This window comes from Populus alba, chromosome 10, assembly GCF_005239225.2.
Source record: "Populus alba chromosome 10, ASM523922v2, whole genome shotgun sequence".
Classification (NCBI taxonomy): Eukaryota; Viridiplantae; Streptophyta; class Magnoliopsida; order Malpighiales; family Salicaceae; genus Populus; species Populus alba.
This window is the reverse complement of record NC_133293.1, coordinates 3,591,114-3,613,537: the sequence shown is the minus strand read 5'-3', so window position 1 is coordinate 3,613,537 and position 22,424 is coordinate 3,591,114. Positions and strand designations below refer to the sequence as shown.

Genomic DNA, 22,424 nt, shown 5'->3' with positions numbered 1-22,424 from the left:
ATTCGAGTATTTGAACCCATACTCCCTTCAGCTTTAGTCTACATTGATGATGTGTTACTTTTCTCAAAAGATGAGGAGTCACATGCTACTCTGTTAAAACAATTCGCAGAGCTTGTCCACCAACATGGCATTATGCTTTCTGAAAGTAAGATGCTCATCTGTCAGAAGGAAATTGAATTTCTTGGCATGGTCTTTGCAGATGGTGCTTATACACCTAGCACCTATATAGCTGAAGAACTTTAAAAGATTTCAGATGGCCCCCTCACGAGAAAGCAAGTTCAATAGTTTTTGGGCATTGTTCAATATCTTAGAAATTTTATTCCTCGAGTTGCACAAATGACAAGGCCACTTCAGCTCATGCTCAAAAAAGATGCGGACCCTTGGACAGAAAAGCAGACACAAGCTGTCAAGAAATTAAAGACAGCCACACAAAATCTGCCCGCCTTAGTCATTCCATCAACAGGACACCACATACTCCAAACTGATGCCAGTGACCAGTACTGGAGTGCTGTCCTTCTTGAAGATAAGGATGGCCACCAACACATATATGGTTACAAAAGTGGGTCTTTCAAGGAGTCAGAAACTCACTATCACTCCACTTTCAAGGAAATATTAGTTGTAAAGTATGGCATCCAAAAATTTGAATTTCACCTGGCAGCTTATCACTTTACAGTAATTATGGACTGTTCCTCTTTTCCAAAAATGCTACAGTTCAGACGCAAGATGCTTCCTCATCCACAACTTCTGAGATTAGCATAGTGGTTTTCCAAGTACACCTTCACCGTCGAGCATATAAAGGGAACCAAGAACTTGATTCCAGACATGCTTACCAGACCACCTAAATCTTAAACATTACTCCTTCCACTGATCCTTATGGCCCCTCTTCCAATCCACCTCCGCCTGAACAAAACTTCCCTACAGATGATTTGCCCTCTCTTGCTCAAGACATGGTCCTTAACCACACTCTTAACCTGCAGGCCAAAGACAAATTATTTAGCCTCAAAGACCACCTCCTCCTTCATTATGATATGACTTCCCTTTGTTTCCAAAGCCTGGGCATCCATCCCAAGTACCCTTTCATCCACCTTTTCACTTTCAAACCCTCTGGCTTGTTTCCCAAAGAACTCTACTTTTTCTTGTGGTATCTCTTCCACCTCTATCATGTTGCTATAGAGTTTCCTACTGACTATTTTCTCTCTCGGTTCCTCAAGACTTCACCTAAGCCGTTTGGGACTGCGGTCCAACCTGCTTTTTACAAAATTTCAAATATTTTTTTTTGCTAAAATTAAGTGTGGTTTGTACTTTCTGGATCATTTTGGATGTGCTGATATCAAAAATAATTTTTTAAAAATAAAAAAAAACATTATTGGCATGCTTTTCAGCACGAAAAGCTATTTGAAAAGCAACCGCTACCACACTCTCAAACACCCTCTTCATGGCCAGCGGACTCTTGGTACTACACCCTTAAATTCCTCACTTGGTTCCACAACCCAACCCAATGGATCTCCCTTCTTGAACAGGAGAAATCCAAGTTCTCACAACCACAAACCTGCTGGATTGAAGTACATCGCAATCTGCGTTGCAATAAGTCTGTTAAGCAAGCTTTTGCTCATTTATTTTCTATTTTCACATTCCACAGGCCCTTCAAAGCTTCTGCAGATAATCTGGTCATGAGTTTTCCACAAGCTGAACTCTACAAAACTCATACATATTCCTTGTATGAAAACCCCTTGGATAACCTCCCAGAACTCAGGACCTTGCAAAAAACTGTGTGCCTCAAAAACAACATTATTCCGGATGAAGTGTGGCCCAAAGGAATAGACCCTGATGAAGAAATTGATTATGACTTCTATGACCCTAAATACACTGCTCATCTCCATGACTTGCAAATGCAATACAAAAACAAAAAACTGAAGCAGATAATTCTGGGCATACCAAAGCTGTTGGAACCACATGAGATGGAAATGCTTGCTGATGATGAATATGTGTTGGCCCTACAAGTCCAAGCTATTCGTGATCAGGACACCCTATCAGATCAGAATCTCTCTCCAGATCATGAACCTATTGTCGGTTGATATTAGTACTAGTTTGTCGTTTGTATGGTTTGTCATTTGTATTATAGGGGTGTATTATTAAGTGTGCTTCAGTACTTTCTTATGTAATGCATGATGTAAGCAAGAAGCCTCAACATAGTATAAATAAAGGTTGTGTGTAATATTAAAAGGCAGAACCTTAGGAGGATAGACCTCGAAGGATAAGCCTTTTAAATAAAAGAACATGTTTTCTCTAATTTCTCTGTTCTTCAACTTGTTCTCTGTTCTTCTCTTTTACATTCAAAAACTAGAAGATCTTGTTACCATAAGACATAACTCCAGCGAGTAGTTGTTTAGTGCCTCTGATAATGGCTTTGTTATGCAACTCTGTCAGAGTTTTTGTCACACTTTAGAGAGTTTTTTTTATTATGAAATATATTAAAATAATAATTTTTAATTTTTTTAAAATTATTTTTAATATTAGTATATCAATTTGAAAACACTAAAAATATATTAATTTGAAGTAAAAAAATTAAAATTATATTGATTGGAGTATTTTTATCTTTCTAAATGCTCTAGTGATTATTATTATATTGATTGGAGCTATAGCTTTTTTATATATATAATTTTTTAAGTACAATAAAATTATTAATTTATCTTAAAAGAAAAAAATTTAAAAGTGATATTAGAGCCATTTTATCATTTTAATTTTTAAACATAGTAAAATCATTAATACATGACATCGCCGGAGCTTCCCTCTCTCAGTGTTGACTATCTGTGTCAATTATGCATGCTAATTTCACAAACCAAAAAAATTCCGACGACGAGCGATTTCCGGTAGACTGACTGTGGTGTTAAATAGGCAATTTCTTAAGACGAATATTTTTCACATCTAGCAAGGCCAATCATTTTATAACATAACAAAGCGAGCTACTTGAAACAATCACGAGAGTGCCGATGGATTATATTTCCGTGCTTCGTTGTTGCTTCACTTTGTTGCTGATTGTAAAGGTAGCCACCCCTACTGACACCAAGCACCCAACTCAGCCAGTTAGAGATGGAGATAGCATAGTTTCAGCTGGTGGGACCTATAAATTAGGATTTTTCAGCCCCGGTAAATCAAGAAACCGATACTCGGGGATATTGTATGGTACAATATCGGTCCTGACGCCAGTTTGGGTTGCCAACAGAGAAACTCCACTTAGCGATTCATCCGGTGTTCCAAGATTGGGTATTCCAACGAACTCAAGCAATGGAAAAGAGATCTTAAGCTTATAGGGTCGTAATTCAGAGTCCACTAGCCTCAATTTTCAAACTAAATGATTCCTTAAGCTTGATGTTTAAAGTCTTAAAGCAGTGTCAACCATTTTTGGAACACAATGGTCACTTCAGAGCCAATAATTTCCAGAGTCTTGCGTTCTCTGTAGACTAATTGTGATGTTAAATAGGGAATTCCTTGAGACGAATATTTTCACATCTAGCAAGGCCAGCCATTTTTTAATATGACAAAGTGAGAGCACCAATGGATTACATCCCCATGCTTGTTTTCTGCTTCATTTCATTTCTGAGTGTAAGAACAGCCACACCTACTGACACCATAAACACAGCTCAGTTCATTAGAGATGGAGACACTATAGTTTCAGCTGGTGGGACCTATGAATTAGGATTTTTCACCCCCGAGAAATCCAGAAACCGATACTTGGGGATATGGTATGGCAAAATATCTGTCCAGACAGCAGTTTGGGTTGCCAACAGAGATACTCCACTTAACGATTCGTCAGGAGTTGTAAAGCTTACCAACCAAGGACTTCTTGTCCTTCTCAATCGTAGTGGAAGCATCATTTGGTCTTCCAACACATCAGCACCTGCTAGGAATCCAGTTGCACAGCTTTTGGATTCAGGAAACCTTGTTGTGAAAGAGGAGGGTGATAATAACATGGAAAATTCCTTGTGGCAGAGTTTTGAACATCGATCTAACACACTATTACCGGGCATGAAGGTAGGACGGAATATAATAACTGGCATGGAGTGGCACTTGACATCATGTAAGTCACAAGATGATCCTTCCAGAGGTAATGTTACAGGCGCCCTTATTCCTGGTGGATATCCGGAGTATGGAGCGTTGGAAGATTCAAAGGTGAAGTATCGAGCTGGGCCATGGAATGGGCTGGGGTTCAGTGGCTTGCCTCGGTTAAAACCAAATCCAATATACACATTTGAATTTGTTTTTAATGATAAGGAGATATTTTACAGAGAAAATCTTGTTAATAACTCAACGCATTGGAGAGTCGTCTTAATTCAGAGTTGTGATTTCATGCTCCTTCTGTGGATGGAGCAAACCCAAAGCTGGTTTCTTTACTCGACAGCAAATACAGATAATTGTGAGCGTTATAACCTCTGTGGCGCAAATGGTATCTGTAGCATTGACCACTCTCCAGTTTGCGATTGCTTGAATGGATTTGTACCAAAAGTTCCAAGAGACTGGAAGAAGACAGATTGGTCAAGTGGTTGCGTTAGAAAGACTGCACTAAATGGTTCCAGAGATGGGTTTCGGAAGCTCAGAGGTTTGAAGATGCCCGAGACAAGAAAATCATGGTTCAACAGGAGTATGAACCTGGAGGAGTGCAAGAACACATGCTTGAAGAACTGCAGCTGTACTGCGTATGCAAACTTGGACATCAGGGATGGAGGAAGCGTTTGCTTGCTTTGGTTCAATGATTTGATTGATATGAGAACTTTCCTTCAAAATGAGGAAGACATTTTTATACGGATGGCTGCATCGGAACTAGGTATGAATTTTTCCTCAGATTAGAGAAGTCGTTTTTTTTCTTCTTATTATTATTATTAAAATTCGAAATATATTCAAACTAGTAAGCTGATACAACGTTTAAAAATCTTAAAACCAAGCTATATAGTCTCTGAGCGTATCCAAACCTTTCCTTGCAAGGCTATCAGCAACAGAGTTTCCTTCAGCTTTAATCTCTGAGCGTATCCAAACCTTTCCTTGCAAGGCTATCAGCAACAGAGTTTCCTTGCTTGAATGATCCAGATCTTATATGGCCAATGAAAACTTTCCAGCCATAATAACTAACCAAACAAATACAGAAGGCATTTGGCATTTCCTCTTTTTATAGATAACGGTGACTCTGCGAAGGTTAATAGCAAATCCAAAGTGAAGAAAAGGATCATAGTAAGCTCTGTGTTGTCCACTGGGATTCTGTGCATTGGCCTATGCTTGGTCTTGTATGTTTGGAAAAAGAAGCAGCAGAAAAACAGTACGTATTCACACCATCAAAATCTAAGTATTCCTATCGCACCAGTCCTGGATCATCAGATAGCAAGATTGGTTTTTAAAAATAAAAAAAATTGAATTTGATTTTCAGTAATATAAGGTATGACTGTAAGTTGTTCAAAGCCCAGTTTTGTTTGATGCTATAAAAATCTTGAGTTTAGCAGCAAATAGAGATCCTTTTGTCTTTCTTTCTATGTTTTCAACAATCATAACAGTTATCCTGGCAAGGAAAAATGACAGGTAATTTGCAAAGAAGATCAAATAACAAGGACTTGAAGGAAGAACTAGAATTACCCTTCTTTAACATGGATGAGTTGGCTTGTGCAACAAATAACTTTTCTGTATCCAATAAACTAGGAGAAGGGGATTTCGGACCTGTTTATAAGGTAATAATTATCGTTAAACAGCCGTGCAATATAGCTTCTGACTTTTCATGGTACAAACTCCAGGAACCAATGGAGTTCTGTGGTATTGAAATTGTTCCACTACAGAACCAACCTTTTTTTAGCATAAAAGGATGACTGATTGGAAAGAATTCCTGAACAGATACAAGCTGCATGAAATTCTCTGAGAATTCAGCAGACAACGTCTGATTTGCTTATGATGCTGAGTTATTATTTACAGGGAACATTAACAGATGGACGAGAAATAGCTGTCAAGAGGCTCTCTAAGAATTCAAGACAAGGACTTGATGAGTTCAAAAATGAAGTCAAACATATCGTGAAACTTCAGCACCGGAATCTAGTGAGGCTTCTTGGATGCTGCATTGAAGGAGATGAAAATATATTGGTCTACGAGCTTTTGCCTAACAAAAGCTTGGACTTCTACATTTTTGGTATGAATCTCACAAAACTTTTCAAAAACCTAATCCAATGTTTCAAATTTAGCACTATTGAGCTTCCAAAATGGATTTGACATCAATTGTTTAGCCATCTATTGAGCATCGTTCAAAGCCCTTGGGAAGGTGGCTTTGCAGGGGCAGAGTTTTCCACTTTCATGCTGACAAATTCTGCCATATATGCATATGTAATTGTAACTCAAAATTCATTGATCGTAACTTATCATCTCCTTTTTTCTTGTTCCTTCACCAACATTTATGAGTCTGATAAGAGATGTAATGGATTGACTTGGGCAGATGAGACTCGAAGCTTGCTACTAGATTGGTCTAAGCGCTACAACATCATCAACGGGATTGCTCGAGGACTCCTTTATCTTCACCAAGATTCGAGACTAAGAATAATCCACAGAGATCTGAAAACCAGCAATATTTTGTTGGATCACGAAATGAATCCAAAAATCTCAGACTTTGGCCTGGCTAGAAGTTTTGGAGAAAATGAAACTGAAGCCAATACTAATAAAGTGGCTGGAACGTAGTAAGTGTCATTTCTATCATACGCATTTTATCTTCAAAGTCTGCAAATGAAACTTAAAATTCTATGAATACATGCAGTGGTTACATATCTCCAGAGTACGCAAATTATGGACTCTACTCGCTAAAATCAGACGTCTTCAGCTATAAGAGCAGAGGATTCCGTCATCCAGATCACCACCTCAACCTTATTGAGCATGTAGGTGTCACAGATTATCTTTAACTTCAATATATTCCAGATACCATATGCCCGCACATGTTTAATGAGACCTGAACACTTTAAATCTTCAATGTGTTATTGACAGCATGGTTTTGCTTATCAGGCTTGGATACTGTTCAAACAAGGCAGGCCTCTGGAACTGGCTGCGGGATCAAAAGTTGAAACACCCTATTTGTCTGAAGTACTACGTTCAATTCATGTGGGGCTGTTGTGTGTGCAAGAAAATCCAGAAGATAGACCAAACATGTTATATGTGGTTTTGATGTTGGGTAATGAAGATGAATTGCCTCATCCTAAACAACCAGGATTCTTCACTGAGAGGGATCTTGTTGAAGCAAGCAATTCATCGAGGCAGAGCAAACTACCTTCGGCGAACGTATGCTCAGTTTCATTGTTAGAGGCAAGATAGATTACTTGTATTTTTATTTTTATGAAAACTTGTGTGCTTGTTTTGTGTCGCTTGATGTTTGTGATCGTGTGCTCATAAAAACTCTGCTGTATGTTTTCCGTGGCAAGGTTAATTTCTTGGAAATCATTCATCCTTTTGTTTACAGATTAGTGAGATTATTGGAAATTCCATCACTGAAAGAGAAAATATAAAATGTTTGTCTTATTAGTAGTTTTTCAGAATATATATATAACAACAAGTTTAGCTTTTTTCTAGAACAATTCTACCTCCTTCGATGTTTTTTTTTTTTTTTTTAATGTAAATGGACGGCTCTGACTTGGCTTCTTCTTTTTTTCCTCCTCCTCCTCCTCCTCCCTCTTTTACTCCTTGCTTTTTTAAAAAAAAAAAAACATTAACTTAATTTAAATAAATTATATATAAAAAAATTAATTTCAAATAATTCGTGTAATTAATATATTTTAGTAAAGCAAAAATAACTCTAAAAACACTTTTATTCTACATAATAAACAAACAAATTTTTTTTATATTTATATAATAAAATGTTGAAAATTTAAAATTTTACTCAGATATCTCTCAAGCTTTTAGAGGGAAGGAATTTAAGCAAAATAGACTCTCAGCTCGGCTTGACTAAGGTCTAAACTTGGGTTTATTGTAAAATGACTTTTTGCACTCTAAAACATTATTTTATCCCAACTTAAATTTGAGTTTGGGTCTAGTCCTTTAGGAATTACTAGTCCAATCCATGAATTTTAAAACTAATTAGTTTTTTTCTAGAAAGATTTTTGTAGATCTGAACAGGTTTTTTGAGCTCAAAAGACATCTAATTTAAAGCTACAAACACTACAAGATTTCACAGTTTTACCGACAGAAATATTCCGTCGGTGTGTGATAGAACTTTCGTCGGTAAAGTATTTACCGACTATATTACCGACGGCATACTCCCGTCGGAATACCTTTTGTCGGTAATTCCACATTCCGTCGCTATATCGGTCGGAAATACAAAAAAAACTTTTACCGACGGTTTTACCGACGGACCGTGCGCGCCAAAAAAAAAAAGTTTCCCGCTTGGAATATACCGATGGAATATTTTCCGTCGGTGTTATAAAAATACCGACGGACTAACTCCTTCGGCAAAGGTGTCGGTGATATTTTATACCGACCGAATATTGCCGTCGGTAAATGTATACCGACGGATTTGTTCCGTCGGTGATGGTCAGTGACGGTGGCAGACACTGTCCAATGCCGACGGAGTTTTTCCGTCGGTAAATCCCTGTGTAATTGTTTTTTTTTTAATTTTTTTTAAATTATTTTGAAAAAATAATATAAATTAATGGTAATACAAACCAATTATGCAAATAAAATTTATATTAAGCAACAAAAACTCAAAGTGAAATAATATTCATTACAAAATGAATGTGTTTCAAAAAAACATTAAACAAAATTTTAAATGTAAATAATGTTTATTAAAAATTAATATAAAGGTGGAGGAGGAGGAGGATGGGGGTTAGGCGGCCAAAAAGGATTAGGCGCACATGTTCCACCTTGTGTCATGTTCATGACCATTTGCCGAAGCTCTTCATAGGCCGCTCTTTGTTGTTCAGACTCTGCTCTGTGTTGTTCGTTCGCCAATCTTTGCTCTTCTTTGAGTTGTGTGTATGCCTCTGATAGGTGGTCGCACCTTTGCTGCAAGGCCACAAACTCCTCAGATTGGGAGCTCGATACAGATTGGGAGCTCCCAGCGGTTGAAGCAGTACCGGTCGACCGCAAGTTGGTCGCGGTAGTGTTGGAGAGCCCGTAAACCCGATTTTTATCGGGTCCACCTGACGATCCAGCCTCCATCCACAAATCCGGATCGAATTCCGGATGGGTCGATGGATCGTCCCCGTATCTCTCCCTCAACCGATTATTATAGGTCTCTTGAAAAAACAAATCATCATATTCAATTCAATAAACATAATAATAACTTACAAAATAAAATGGTTGAACAAACATACCACAAAATGTTGAGCACGGTTGTCAACGAACTGTTGCGTCCCCTTTTGGCGGTCATGACTTCGCACGTGCGTCTCCACAAACAGCTCCATAGGGCTCGGCTCACGTCTAAGAGACGTAGCCTATAATGAAAAAAATGTATTAACAACAAATTAATTGAACGATATATTTCATTTAAATTAATCTTACCATTCGTTTCGCATGTGCAGAAAACGGAACGGAGCCGCCGGTGTGCGTTGTCATCGAGCCATGAATTGGCCGATTCCGGTTGCCAGCACCGGACTGTGAGCGTCGAGTGAACCGCTCAGACGTCACGTGCTGAAGATAGTGCGGCCATATATCTTCCAGGATGTATATTGGTTTGAAATCCCTCCAAACCGCAACATCGTTGCAGCCTTGGAACCCCTTATCCCTCGCTGTTTTTTTTGCTTTTTTCTGGGTGTCATACCAAAAATCACGCAACCTAATTCACGCACGAAAAAATTACATTTCGAAACATAAATAATTATGTAAAAAAAAGTCGTATTGTTTTCGATGTTACCTAATTGCCGCGTGATTTTCCCACACCCTCCTCACAACAGTGTCATGTTCATCGTCCTAATAGAATCGATGTTGTATATAAAAAAATAATTTTTTAAAATGTTAATAATTTATTTACAATTATAACTAGAATTTATTAGAAATAAGCTGAAAATTATATATTAACACGAACCTCAAATCTACGAAACCATACATTGATTGGAGGCATCCATTCAGGATGTCTGGATATCTGACTCCATTGAAACAATGGAATCTCCATCGACGCTTTAAACGCCGATGATATTACTCGAGCGGCCTCAATGTTTGTGAACCTGAAAAGAAATGAAATTAATTTGTGATTACTTCATAAATTATGTTTTAAATTTTTTTTTTTTATATAAAAAAAACTAAAACCTTAACAAACTTACATTGAAAGATCATCCTTCCACTGTGCCTCGTACTGGCAGGTAAATTGATTCCGCTTCGAAGGCACGCCGCTTCTGCGATGTGAAACATCGCTGGAAGAGACAGCATCGGTTGACGGCGCAGGTGGTGTAGGTGCCTCTTCTTGAGAGGCACCTAAGGAAACATCATCATCGCTGCTAGACGAACTTGATTCGATTGGACGTGAACGACCAGCACTGGTTTTCATTTTGCGCATCTAAACAATTTTATATTAATAATTGTATAATAAAATTCAAAAGTTAAAAAAAAATCGGCAACACCTCCCCTATACTGGATACTACCCAAATCCACAAACCTGCAAATATTAACAATAGCCATAACCAATTGAACCAATCTATACTAATTATTCCAACATATTCAACTATTAATCCTAAGATAAATTCAACGTTAACAATTACAATTCACAAATTAATCAATAATTATATTCAAAACAATAAAAAATATGACAAAAAATAAATTCAATAAATTCAACAAATTAATCATTACAATTCAACATTAACAATTATAATTCAACAAATTAATCAATAATTATATTCAAAACAATAAAAAATATGACAAAAAATAAATTCAATAAATTCAACAAATTATAATTCAACAAATTAATCATTACAATTCAACATTAACAATTATAATTCAACAAATTAATCAATAATTATATTCAAAACAATAAAAAATATGACAAAAAATAAATTCAATAAATTCAACAAATTATACTTCAACAAATTAATCATTATAATTCAACATTAACAATTATAATTCAACAAATTCATCATTATAATTATGACAACAAAACAATAAAAAATATTCAAAAAATTCAAAAAAAAAACCTACATCAATAAAAGGAATGGAATATACATACCTTAATAATGTGACAAATTCAAAACTTTATCTACATTACCAAAAAAAACACCAAAACAACAACATAACAAAAATAAAAACAACTAAAAATAAATTAAAAGTAAATAAATTAAATTGGAAATCAATAATTATTCCAACAAACGCAATTATTAATTCTAAGGTAAATTCAACATTAACAATATTAATTCAATAAATTAATCAATAATTATATAGGCAATACAAAAATAAATTATATTCAATAAATTAAAAAAAATATAGACTAACAATTAAATTAACAAATATTCAACAAATTCAAAAAATTCAAAAAAATTCAAATATTCAACTTTAACTAATTCTAAGTTAAATTAACTAATAACAATTCTAACAACACAACAACAAAAAATATTCAAAAAAAAAAACCTACATCAAGAAAAGGAACGAAATATACATACCTTAATAATGTGTCAAATTCAAAACTTTATCTACATTGCAGCAAAAAACACCAAAACAACAAAAATAAAAACAACTAAAAATAAAATAAAATAAAATAAATTAGAAAAAAAACACATACCTTTTAATATGATGAAGATTTACAACACCAAATCTTGCTAGAGATTAAAGGTGAAAGTGTTTAAGGATTGAGGGGAAAAAAATGAAAAATCTGAGGTGAAAAACGGAGGAGAAGCGAAGCGGCGGGGAGAAGAAGAAAAAATGAGGCGCAGCGGCGGGGGCTGGAACTTATAGGGCAGTTTTACCGACGGACTCACCGACGGAATTAATATCCGTCGGTAAAAGGTAAAAAATTTCGTCGGTAACAGGTCAAAAATCCGTCGGTATTTTTTGAATTTCGCCCCGAATTTTTAAAAGCCCTCCATATTTTTCGCAGTCCGTCGGTGATTCCGTCGGTAATATGACAAGTTCAGAGGCGTATTAATTCACACACTTTGGAAATCGCGCGGTCCGTCGGTATTTCTGTCGGTAATATGTGTGAACGACAAATTACCGACAGACCTATTCCGTCAGTATTAGCGTCGACAAATCTGTCGGTGAATCCGTCGGTCATTGTGGCATTTTGTTGTAAATATTTTTGAACTCTCTGTGAGATACCGACGGACTATAATCCGTCGGTATTCCCGTCGCTGATTGTGGCATTTTGTTGTAAATATTTTCGAACTCTCTGTGAGATACCGACGGACTAGAATCCGTCGATATACCCGTCGCTGATTGTGGCATTTTGTTGTAAATATTTTCGAACTCTCTGTGAGATACCGATGGACTAGAATCCGTCGGTATACCCGTCGCTGATTGTGGCATTTTGTTGTAAATATTTTTGAACTCTCTGTGAGATACCGACGAACTATAATCCGTCGGTGTATGTGTCGGTGAAGCCGTCGGTAATGTCGTCGGCATTTCGTGTAATTAATCTGTGAGATACCGACGGATCACTATCCGTCGGTATGGACGTCGGTAAGATTGCATGATGCAGGAAAGGTTGTCTTTGTATTGCCTGTTTGCCTTCCTGCAGAAATTTAACTGATAAACTATCCATCACATAAACACAATAACCACATTGCTTAAACAGTAAATATTTTGTTTTACAAAATACATCATCTATAATCTAAATTACATGAGACAAATGTTTTTACATAGGGCTTCATTTTCATAATTGGTCGGAATTTTCTTCTTCTTCCTCATTAGTTGAATTGTCATCATCTTCATCGCAATCTTCAATATGGATATCATCTTCTTCATCGACATTTGCTTCTCCGCTAGAGCTGAGAACAACATTCAACTCCTCTCCGTCAATATCAACAAGACTATCATCGAGAACTCTAAAATTTGAATTTTCTTCCAATTCAATCAAAGGAGCAACTCGATATGGTTCAACCAACTCACGAACTTGAAAGACTTCATCTCGCACACTTGTGTCTTCGTTCTCATCCTGAACAACCTCGACACGACCCCGTGGTTTTGTTTTTAAAACGGAAAACCAATCAACTCTTGAACGATCCTTTCTAAATGAAGGGGTGTATGTGTAATAAACTTGTTGACATTGCTTTGCGAAAACAAAGACATCGTTTATGTTGCGGAGTCTAGCTTTTGAGTTGATTTCGACCAGACCATGGTGCGGATCAACTCTGATTCCTCTGTCCGTCGTGTCATACCAATAACATTTGAATAAAAACACTTTATTATGCTCGCTATGATATTGCAGTTCGACGACCTCTTCTAATCTACCATAGTAGTCAACTTTTAACTGGCTACTTGTGGATCCCTTAACACAAACACCGCAGTTGTATGTCTTTCTTCCTTGCCCGTATTCTTCAGTATGGAAAACATATCCATTGAAAAAATACCCGTTGTAGCACCTAACTTTTCTTTCAGGGCTGAGGCTTAGTGAAGACAATGACTTGGGCACACTCCTTCCCATTTGATAAACCTTGTAAATATATGTAATTAAATGTACATCAATACACAGTAAATGAACGAGAATCTCGTAATGACATGCATACGTTAGAATGAGTTTGTGATAGTGCTTACATGTGTTCTGAACCATGTGGCAAATTGTTCATCTTGTAATTGAAAGATCTAGGATTCGGTCAGCTGCGAGTTATTGGAGAGCAAATATTGTTGATGTTGCCTGCAAGTGATAATAAGTGTATGATATTACAATATATAATTAACAGTATATTACTAACAAAGTTTAATTAGTATTACACATATATAGACTTACTGAATAAATGGTCTCAGCTCATCACAGTTAAATAGAACATAGTTGTGTGCTTGTTTGAATTCTATTTCCGACAAATATCTTCCTCTTACGACATTTTTAGGTGTGGGTCGTCCAGTATTGGAGAATATTGACAAGTTCCCACTGGAAGGCACTTCACCGCCATCGTCATGCCGTGGAACGCGATTGATTCTTGTTCTCAGATGAGGTTCGAAATAGTACGAGATAAATGTTGATATCTCTTCAACAACATAGGCCTCAGATATGGAAGCCTCAACATGCGCCTTGTTCTTAATCTTTTTTTTTAGATTAAACAAGTACCTGCATTGAAATACAATTCAAGTATTTTCAAATAAGAAAAACATAGAAATACTTTAAGATATGAATTTCATTGCAACTGTAATATCTCACCATTCGAATGGGTACATCCATCTATACTGGACCGGTCCTCCAGCTTTTGCCTCGAACGGTAGATGTATAGGGAGATGCTCCATTGAGTCAAAAAATGAAGGAGGGAATATCATCTCAAGTTTGCATAGTGTCTCGATGATATTCGTTTGAAGCATCTCAATATGCTCAACATTCATCTTGCTGGAGCATATATCTCTGAAGAAATGACTGATCTCCGTTAGTGCATCCCATATTCTCTTTGACAACAAATCACGAAAAGCTAATGGGATGAGTGTTTGCATAAACACGTGGCAGTCATGGCTCTTCATTCCATACAATCTGCAGTCCTCTGTGTTAACAAGCCTTGATATGTTCGATGCATGTCCATCCAGGAAACGCAGACTCTTAAGCCATTTGTAGACTAGTAGTTGTGCGTTTTTCTCTAACACGAAGCTTGCCCTTGGTTTTGCAACCCGTGACTTGTCATAAACCAACTCCATATTTTTACGGTTACATTATAAAGCTATATCCAATCTAGCCTTCATGTTGTCCTTTGTCTTCCCCTTCACATCCATGACGGTGTTGAAAATATTCTCAAACACGTTCTTTTCGATGTGCATGACGTCAAGGTTATGGCGGAGAAGATTAATCTTCCAATACGGAAGCTCCCAAAAGATACTTAGCTTTACCCAATTATTGGTCAAACCAAAACCAGGAAACTTTTGCTTACCTGATTGAAGGCCAAACACAATGTCACCGTACTCTGATACAACATGATGCAATTCTTCACCAGAAAGACGCGGGGATGCAACATCTTTTTCAACTCTACCAACAAAGAAATCTTTTCTGTTCTTTCTGAACTTGTGATTAAGTGGCAAGAAGCAACGGTGACAGTAAAAAAAAGAAGCTTTACCTCCGTTTGCTAGCGTGAATGCCTTGTTGTTTTCCATGCAGTATGGACATGCGAGTTTCCCATGCGTGCTCCAACCAGAAAGCATTCCATAAGCTGGAAAATCACTGATAGTCCACATCAAAGCCGCCCTCATAAGGAAATTTTGTTTCCTCGATATATCATAAGTCAGAGATCCGGAGGACCACAACTGCGCCAACTCATCTATCAACGGTCGAAGAAAAACATCTATATTCCGCCCCGGGCTACTTGGACCGGGTATGACAGTAGATAGAAACATGAACTCCGGCCTCATACACATTCCCGGTGGCAAGTTATAAAGTGTGAGAATGACCGGCCAACAAGAATAGGGAGCAGCAAATGACCCAAATGGGTTGAACCCATCTGTACACAACCCAGGTCGAACATTCCTTGATTCAGCAGAAAAGTCAGGATGAACACTGTTAAAGCGTTTCCACGCTTCACACCATCAATGGCATCGTGTGTTTGGTGCCATGTCATGTGCTCAGCAGTGCTTGGTGACATAAATAACCTCTGCAGTCTAGGTGTGATCGGGAAATATCTAAGTTTTTTATATGCCACTAGAGTCTTCCCCCTGCCAGTTCTGGTTTGTAACGGGAATGCCCGCATGTCATGCACTCGGTCATCTTAGCATTTCCAAGGTAGTATAACATGCAGAAGTTAGGGCACATGTCAATTTTCTGGTATCCTAAACCAAGGGGTTTCATCATGGACTTCGCAGCATAGAAGTTCTCTTTGAGCCTGTTCCCTTCAGGTAAAATGCTTCTTGCCCAATCAATAATTTTGTCATACCCAGCCTCACTCAACCCGTGATCTGACTTGATGGTGAACACCTGTGCCACAGCCGATAATTTACTGTGGTTTGTGCAGCCATCCCATAATGGTTCGTCAGAATCTTTCAACAAATCAAAAAACCTAGTTGCCTCTGCATTAGGTTCTTCTTCTACGATTGGACATTGAGTGACATTATCTTGATTCATTCTCATTGCATCCATAACCATGTTTCTGTAAGGATTAGTGTTGTCATTTGTCGCTTCATGCACGTTGCTAGCACTAGAAGTTGACCCAACCACCATTTCTCCCATTCTCCTATTACTAACAAATACCTCTCCATGTGCATACCAACACTGGTAATCCTCCACAAACCCTTTGTGTAGAAGATGCATCATTACAACATCTGGATGCAGATACTTTTTATTTTGACACTTCCTGCATGGACACCTAATACCGCTTCCAGTAAAATTTCTGGGAATAGATGTTGCAAAATTAATAAAACCCTGAACCCCGTTACAATAATCCATCCTCCGTAATCCTTGGGGTGAATCTAGATACATCCATGAACGATCATCCATGACTTCTATCGAACCTCTATAAAAAGGACCCATTAAGCAAGCTCTTAATTATTTCAAAACATAACATGTAATTCGGTAATTCTACAAATTAAGTTTTAACAATTTTCAAACAAATACAATCTTACAAAATCTAAAACAAACCATAACAAGTATAAAATTATACATTCATATACTACAAGTTTGTTTGAGAAATAACAATAAAACATGTACATCTACTAAAAAAAATACATATACTAAAAAAACAATAAAATTGACATTTAAATGTTAAAATTTTGAAAGATAGAATTACTTACAAAAAACGATAAAATCCGTCGGTAAATCAGAACACGGATGCTGTGACCACAAAACTTCAAGAAATACAACTTGTTGTGCTGAGATGAGGAAGATTTTTGTTTTGGGGTGAGGGGGGGCTGATTATTTTGCAGATGGGGAGGGTTAGGATTAGGAAGAAGAAGGAGAAATGGGGGAGGAGAGTGACGGCAGAGTGGCCATATATTCACTTTTGCCGACGGTTTTGATTCCGTCGGTGAAACCGTCGGTACTTCTGACGGGCAATCGACACGTCACCGCACGGACTTGCTATTCAAATCCCTCGGTGATTCCGTCGGTATTTTTAACGGTGCACAGGTCACGTCACCGGTACGGATCTGGCATTTCAAATCCGTCGGTGATTCCGTCGGAAAAATCACCCGCCAAAACCTCTGCGCCACCTACCCGCCCTTTTTTCATTAATTCTGAATTTTTTGTCGGTAATTCGGTCGGTAATTACCGACGAATATTGTCCGTCGGAGATTTCGGCCGAAAAATACCGACAGAAAAAATTCCGTCGGTATGTTCGTTGGTATTTAGCGAATTTCTGGTGGTGAAATATTTAGGTTTAATTCAAATTTTATGGAGAGTTATCAAAACTAAAAATGAGAGAATTCTATTAGCTTTTGGTTTCTAAAATTAATTGTAAAAATTATTGAAGAAAGAGTGTTTTTAGTTTGGTTTTTCTGCATTGTTTGGATAGATTTTTCTGCAGAATTTGAAATCCTTCTTCATATATTTTCTCATCTTAAATCTTTTGGTTTGTTAAGCTTTATTCCCTTTTGCTTTCCTCTTAATCTAGAGCTTAGTTTCATTCCTTGTAGAAAGACATTGAGTATAATTCATTTGTGTCTATTGGACCTTGTTTATGAGTACATCTAACACTACGAGATTTTACAATTTTACCGACAAACCGAATTCGTCGGTATAATATTCAAAATTTGTAGAAAACCTTTTATATTTTCTCTTTCAGTGATTGACTTTTAAGTGATACTTCAAGTGAAACTTTTAAGTGATACATGCACTGTGAAGAGAAAACTGAATGTGAAAAAGAAAGCATTTTTAGCCGAACAATTAAGTGCTATTCTTCAGAACAATAATGCTTTGAAATATAAAGACCCTGGTTGTTCTACAATTTCTTGCTTTATTGGAGAATATAAAATTAAAAGACTACCAGTTATTGATACTTAAAAGTCAATCACTGAAAGAGAATGATGATATAAAACCTTGATAAAAATGCACTTTTAAGTACTAATCAGGTTGATATGGTTCTTTGACAGTATATGTAGTTTATTTATGTGTTTACTTGTTTTGTAGCTTTTTTCCATAGAAATTTATTGTATGAATGTATAATTTGTACATATTTGGGTTTGTTTGAATTTTGAAAATTTGTATTTGTTTGTCATTTTATGAAATTGAGTATGATTTTGTAACCTAGATGTTTTATAATGAAAATAATGGCTTATTTAATAGATACATTTTACATTTTATCAATTTTATTATTACATTGAATGTTTTGGTAAATTTGGAGGAAATTAATTATTTGGAGAAAATTGATAATGATTTAAAGGTACTTTTAAAATAGATTGATTAAATTTGAGTTAAACCAATGATAGCAAATTAGTTGGGTACCCATAATGTTTTTAGTTCACATTATTAATTAATACATGTTGTCATCAATATTATATATAGGTTTTATATAAGTAATGGATGATCTTTTTTTGATGTATCAAGTTTCACCCAAAGGGTTACATAAGATGGGAGCAATATAATAAAGTTGTGAATTATATTAATTACACTGTTTAATCTGAAAATTATTAGTGGAGGTTATATTAAATGTACATGTAAAAGGTATAAAAATAAAAAATTTGATCCAGATATTGTTACGATGCATTTTTTACAAAAAAGATTCATGGAAAAATATTTTTGTTAGTTTGCACACAAAGAACCATGTGTTTCTTACAAGATCATATTAGAAAGGATGGTTGGGTCAACTTCTAGTTCTAACAATGAGCATGGAGTTGTAGATGATAATAATAATAATCATTGTAGGAGTATGATTATAGATACAACGAAATGAATTAGGGAGATGCAAGTGAATATTCAATCATAAATGAAGAACAAAATACAAACACAACTAGATTTTTTGATCTTTTGAAAAATTCTGATGAACCATTATAGGATAGGTGCACAAATCATAATTAATTATTGGTCGTTGCACAGGTGTTTACTATCAAGTCAAATCATGGGCTAAGTGAGGTCGATTACGATAGAATCATTGAATGAGCGAGAAGTATTTTACCTTAAGAAAATAAGCTAAAAGAGAACTTATATGCTTTTAAGTCCATGATAAAATGCATTGGCTTAAGATACAAGAAAATTAACATGTGTCTAAACTCTTGCATGTTATACTACCTAAAAAATACAGATTTGACTAAGTGCAGAACTTGTGGGCATGCTTGGTATAGACCTAGAACTTGCAAGGGAAGGGCTTTTTTCGCACACTGAATACTAAGATACTCTTCAATCACTCCTAGACTACAAAGGTTATTCATGTCTTCAAATACTACTAAATATATGACATGACATCATTCATAAGAATGGAGTTATGGTGTACCCTTTTGATGGTAAAGCCTGAAAATTTTTTAATAGGGTCCATCCTTAGTTCTCAATTGAACCACAAAACATATGTGTTGGCTTATATACAGATGGATTCAATCCATTCAGGTTATCTGATGCACCATATTCTTATTTGTTGATGATACTCGTCAGAGATGTGTATGATGCCAAAGTTCATGTTCTTATATATAGTCATACCTAATTTTAATAGCCTATATACGAATATAAATGTTTATCTTCAATCGTTGATTGATAAGTTGAAACAGTCGTGGTCATTCAACACTTTGATTTATGATGTCTCGAGGAAACAAAAGTTATAGATGATGGTGGCTTTGATATAGATTATCAATGATTTTCTTGTGTATGAGATAGTTTTTTGTTGAAGCACGTATAGAAAATCAGCATGTCTATACTTTATGGAAAATCACAAGGTCTTCACCTTAACAAATGGTGGTAAAACTTCTTTTTATATTTCTACCGGAGGTTCTTGCCAATCAGTCACAATTATAGAAAAGACTTTTTTTATAGGTAAAGTTGAAAGGGATGTTACACCTTCGGTACCATTAGGTGAAGAATTGGATGGTGTGATCTCACAATACAAGGGCATTATATTTGGTTTTCAATCCGGTAAGTAGAAGTTTCATGGTTTTGGTGTGGCCATCAATTGGGTTAAGCAAAGTATTTTTTGGGAGTTTCCTTATTGGAATAACAATCTCCTCCTCCATAATCTGGATGTCATGTATATATAAAAAAAAAAAACATGTTTGAAAATATTTTTAACATGGTGATGGACGTGAAAGAAAAGACAAAGGACAACATGATTGCTAGAATAGATATACTTTTGTTATTTCACTGTAAAAATATAAAGTTAGTTTATGATGGTTCACGGGTTGCAAAGTCCAAAGTTAACTTTGCCTTAGACAAAAATGCACAGTTACTTGTCTACCAATGACAAAAGAGTTTGTGTTTTCTTGATAGATATGCTTCAAACATATCTAGATTGGTGAATATGAAGGATGATAAATTGTATGAAATGAAAAGTCATGACTACCACGTGTTTATACAAACATTCATTCTACTTGCATACCGGGATTTATTGCCAAAAGGGATATGACATGCACTTTTAAAGATCAATCATTTTTTTACAGATATATGCTATAAAACGTTGCATACCCAACACATAGAGAATCTTGAAACAAATATCATCCAAAAAATCTTAAAACTTGAGATGATATTCCCTTCATCATTCTTTGACTTAATGAAACATCTACCCATAAATCTATTATTTGAGGTAAAAATTAGAGGCCTTGTCTAGTATACATGGATGCATACATTCGAGAGGTTAGGAAGTACACAATCATCTTAATTAAATATCTCTTATTTTTAAAAAAATTTAAAACATTCATTTAATTCCATACAGATACTTGTTCAACCTAAAAAAAGAGTAAAAAACAAAGAGTATGTTAAGGCTTCGATATACGAGGCTTATATTATTAAATAGATCTCAATATTTATCTCGTACTATTTTGAGCCTCATGACACGACCAAAAGCTTGATGTCTTTTCCCAAGTGCAGGAGTGTCGAAGTAATAAATAACCCGGCAAGACCGGGGTCGAACCACAGAGAGGTTAATTGTATAAATTATAAATAACAACGCAACAATAACAACAATAACAATAACAACAATAACAGTACGTGGCGTTGTTACACCTGAGAATGATCCAAAAGATCGGGTCACAGGTTTCCAGCCTATATACTAAGTTTATGAAAAGATCAAGAGGATATATTACAGAATGTAATAATAATAATAATAATAATAATAATAACAATAATAACAATAATAAAAGCAGAAGATGAAGAAATTAATGAGAACTTTGAGTTGGAAGATTAATGTAAGGATTAAACAATGATAAAAACGAATGTCAAGGTTAGAGGATCCACTAATGGTACTTCAAACAAGTATAATATAAACTCTTATTACTCAATTGGAAACCACACAATAAAGGAGGGTTCCAATCAGATTATAAATTGTTTAACATGATTACATTAGTTATCTTATTCGAATAAAGCTAATACTTGTAAATGTTGGGAGGCGTTCATGATTATAACTTATGTTAACAAACAAATCAAGTCCCTTTCATAGCTCAGGTGTCGGTTATACCATACAGTATGGGCTATGAAAGTACCAAGTATTTGTTGTACCAAGTGTTATACAACATAAATCTAGATTAACCATTTAACAAGCAAAGTATTAAAAGTGAACAAGATAACAAATATAAAACATGTTAGTATCCATCGTTAAGGTCCATGTTAAGTTTATATTATACTTATTCTTACACCATTAGTGTGCCCTTTTCACCTTGACATAATTAACTTAGCTAAACATAATGAAAGAAAGAAACATAAATAAACAAGATAAGAACATAAATGAGAAAGAAGTTAACTAAGTAAAAGAAAGGAAATGAAGTGCATAAACTTGATATTAATGAAAGAAAAACATAAGCAATACAAAGAGAGAAAGCAAGAGCATTGATCTTGATCTGGAAACCAAGATGCCTCAATACATGGTAAGTGCCTCCTTTTATAGGCCAAAATTTGGAACTATTGATTTGTTGACTAATTGATGAGTGGGTGGCCACATCTTGACTAGATAACAATCCTTATCTTCTTGTCTGATCAAGACGTCATTGCTAACATCATAATTTGCCCAGAATCCTCAAGAATGTTCTAGGAAATTGTCTCAGCTTTCCAAAAAAAAGATGAGGTCATTTGGACTTCTAGAACTCAAGATATGGGCTGAACACTAAATAGTGTTTGGGCTGCAGGACAGCTTCGGACTTCTTCGTTGTTCCTTCAATTTGGACTTCAAAAACGACCTTTTCAAATCTTGGGGCTCCTCATGAAAGTTGTAGGCCTTTGTCTTACCTTTCCATCCATATAAAGTGGACCTAAATCC

At 35.8% G+C, this 22,424-nt stretch overlaps 1 protein-coding gene across 1 annotated transcript; it reads left to right on the top strand.

Annotated features, from left to right (window-relative positions):
- Positions 1 to 336: 336 nt before the first annotated feature.
- LOC118034541 (G-type lectin S-receptor-like serine/threonine-protein kinase At4g27290) lies at positions 337 to 7,323 on the top strand. Its single transcript, XM_035039872.2, has 10 exons — positions 337 to 623; positions 1,640 to 2,066; positions 3,045 to 3,264; positions 3,614 to 4,822; positions 5,168 to 5,308; positions 5,566 to 5,711; positions 5,950 to 6,160; positions 6,461 to 6,698; positions 6,776 to 6,893; positions 7,000 to 7,323. The coding sequence occupies exons 1-10, from the start codon at positions 337 to 339 to the stop codon at positions 7,321 to 7,323; spliced, it is 3,321 nt and encodes a 1,106-aa protein (XP_034895763.2).
- The last annotated feature ends 15,101 nt before the right edge of the window (positions 7,324 to 22,424 follow it).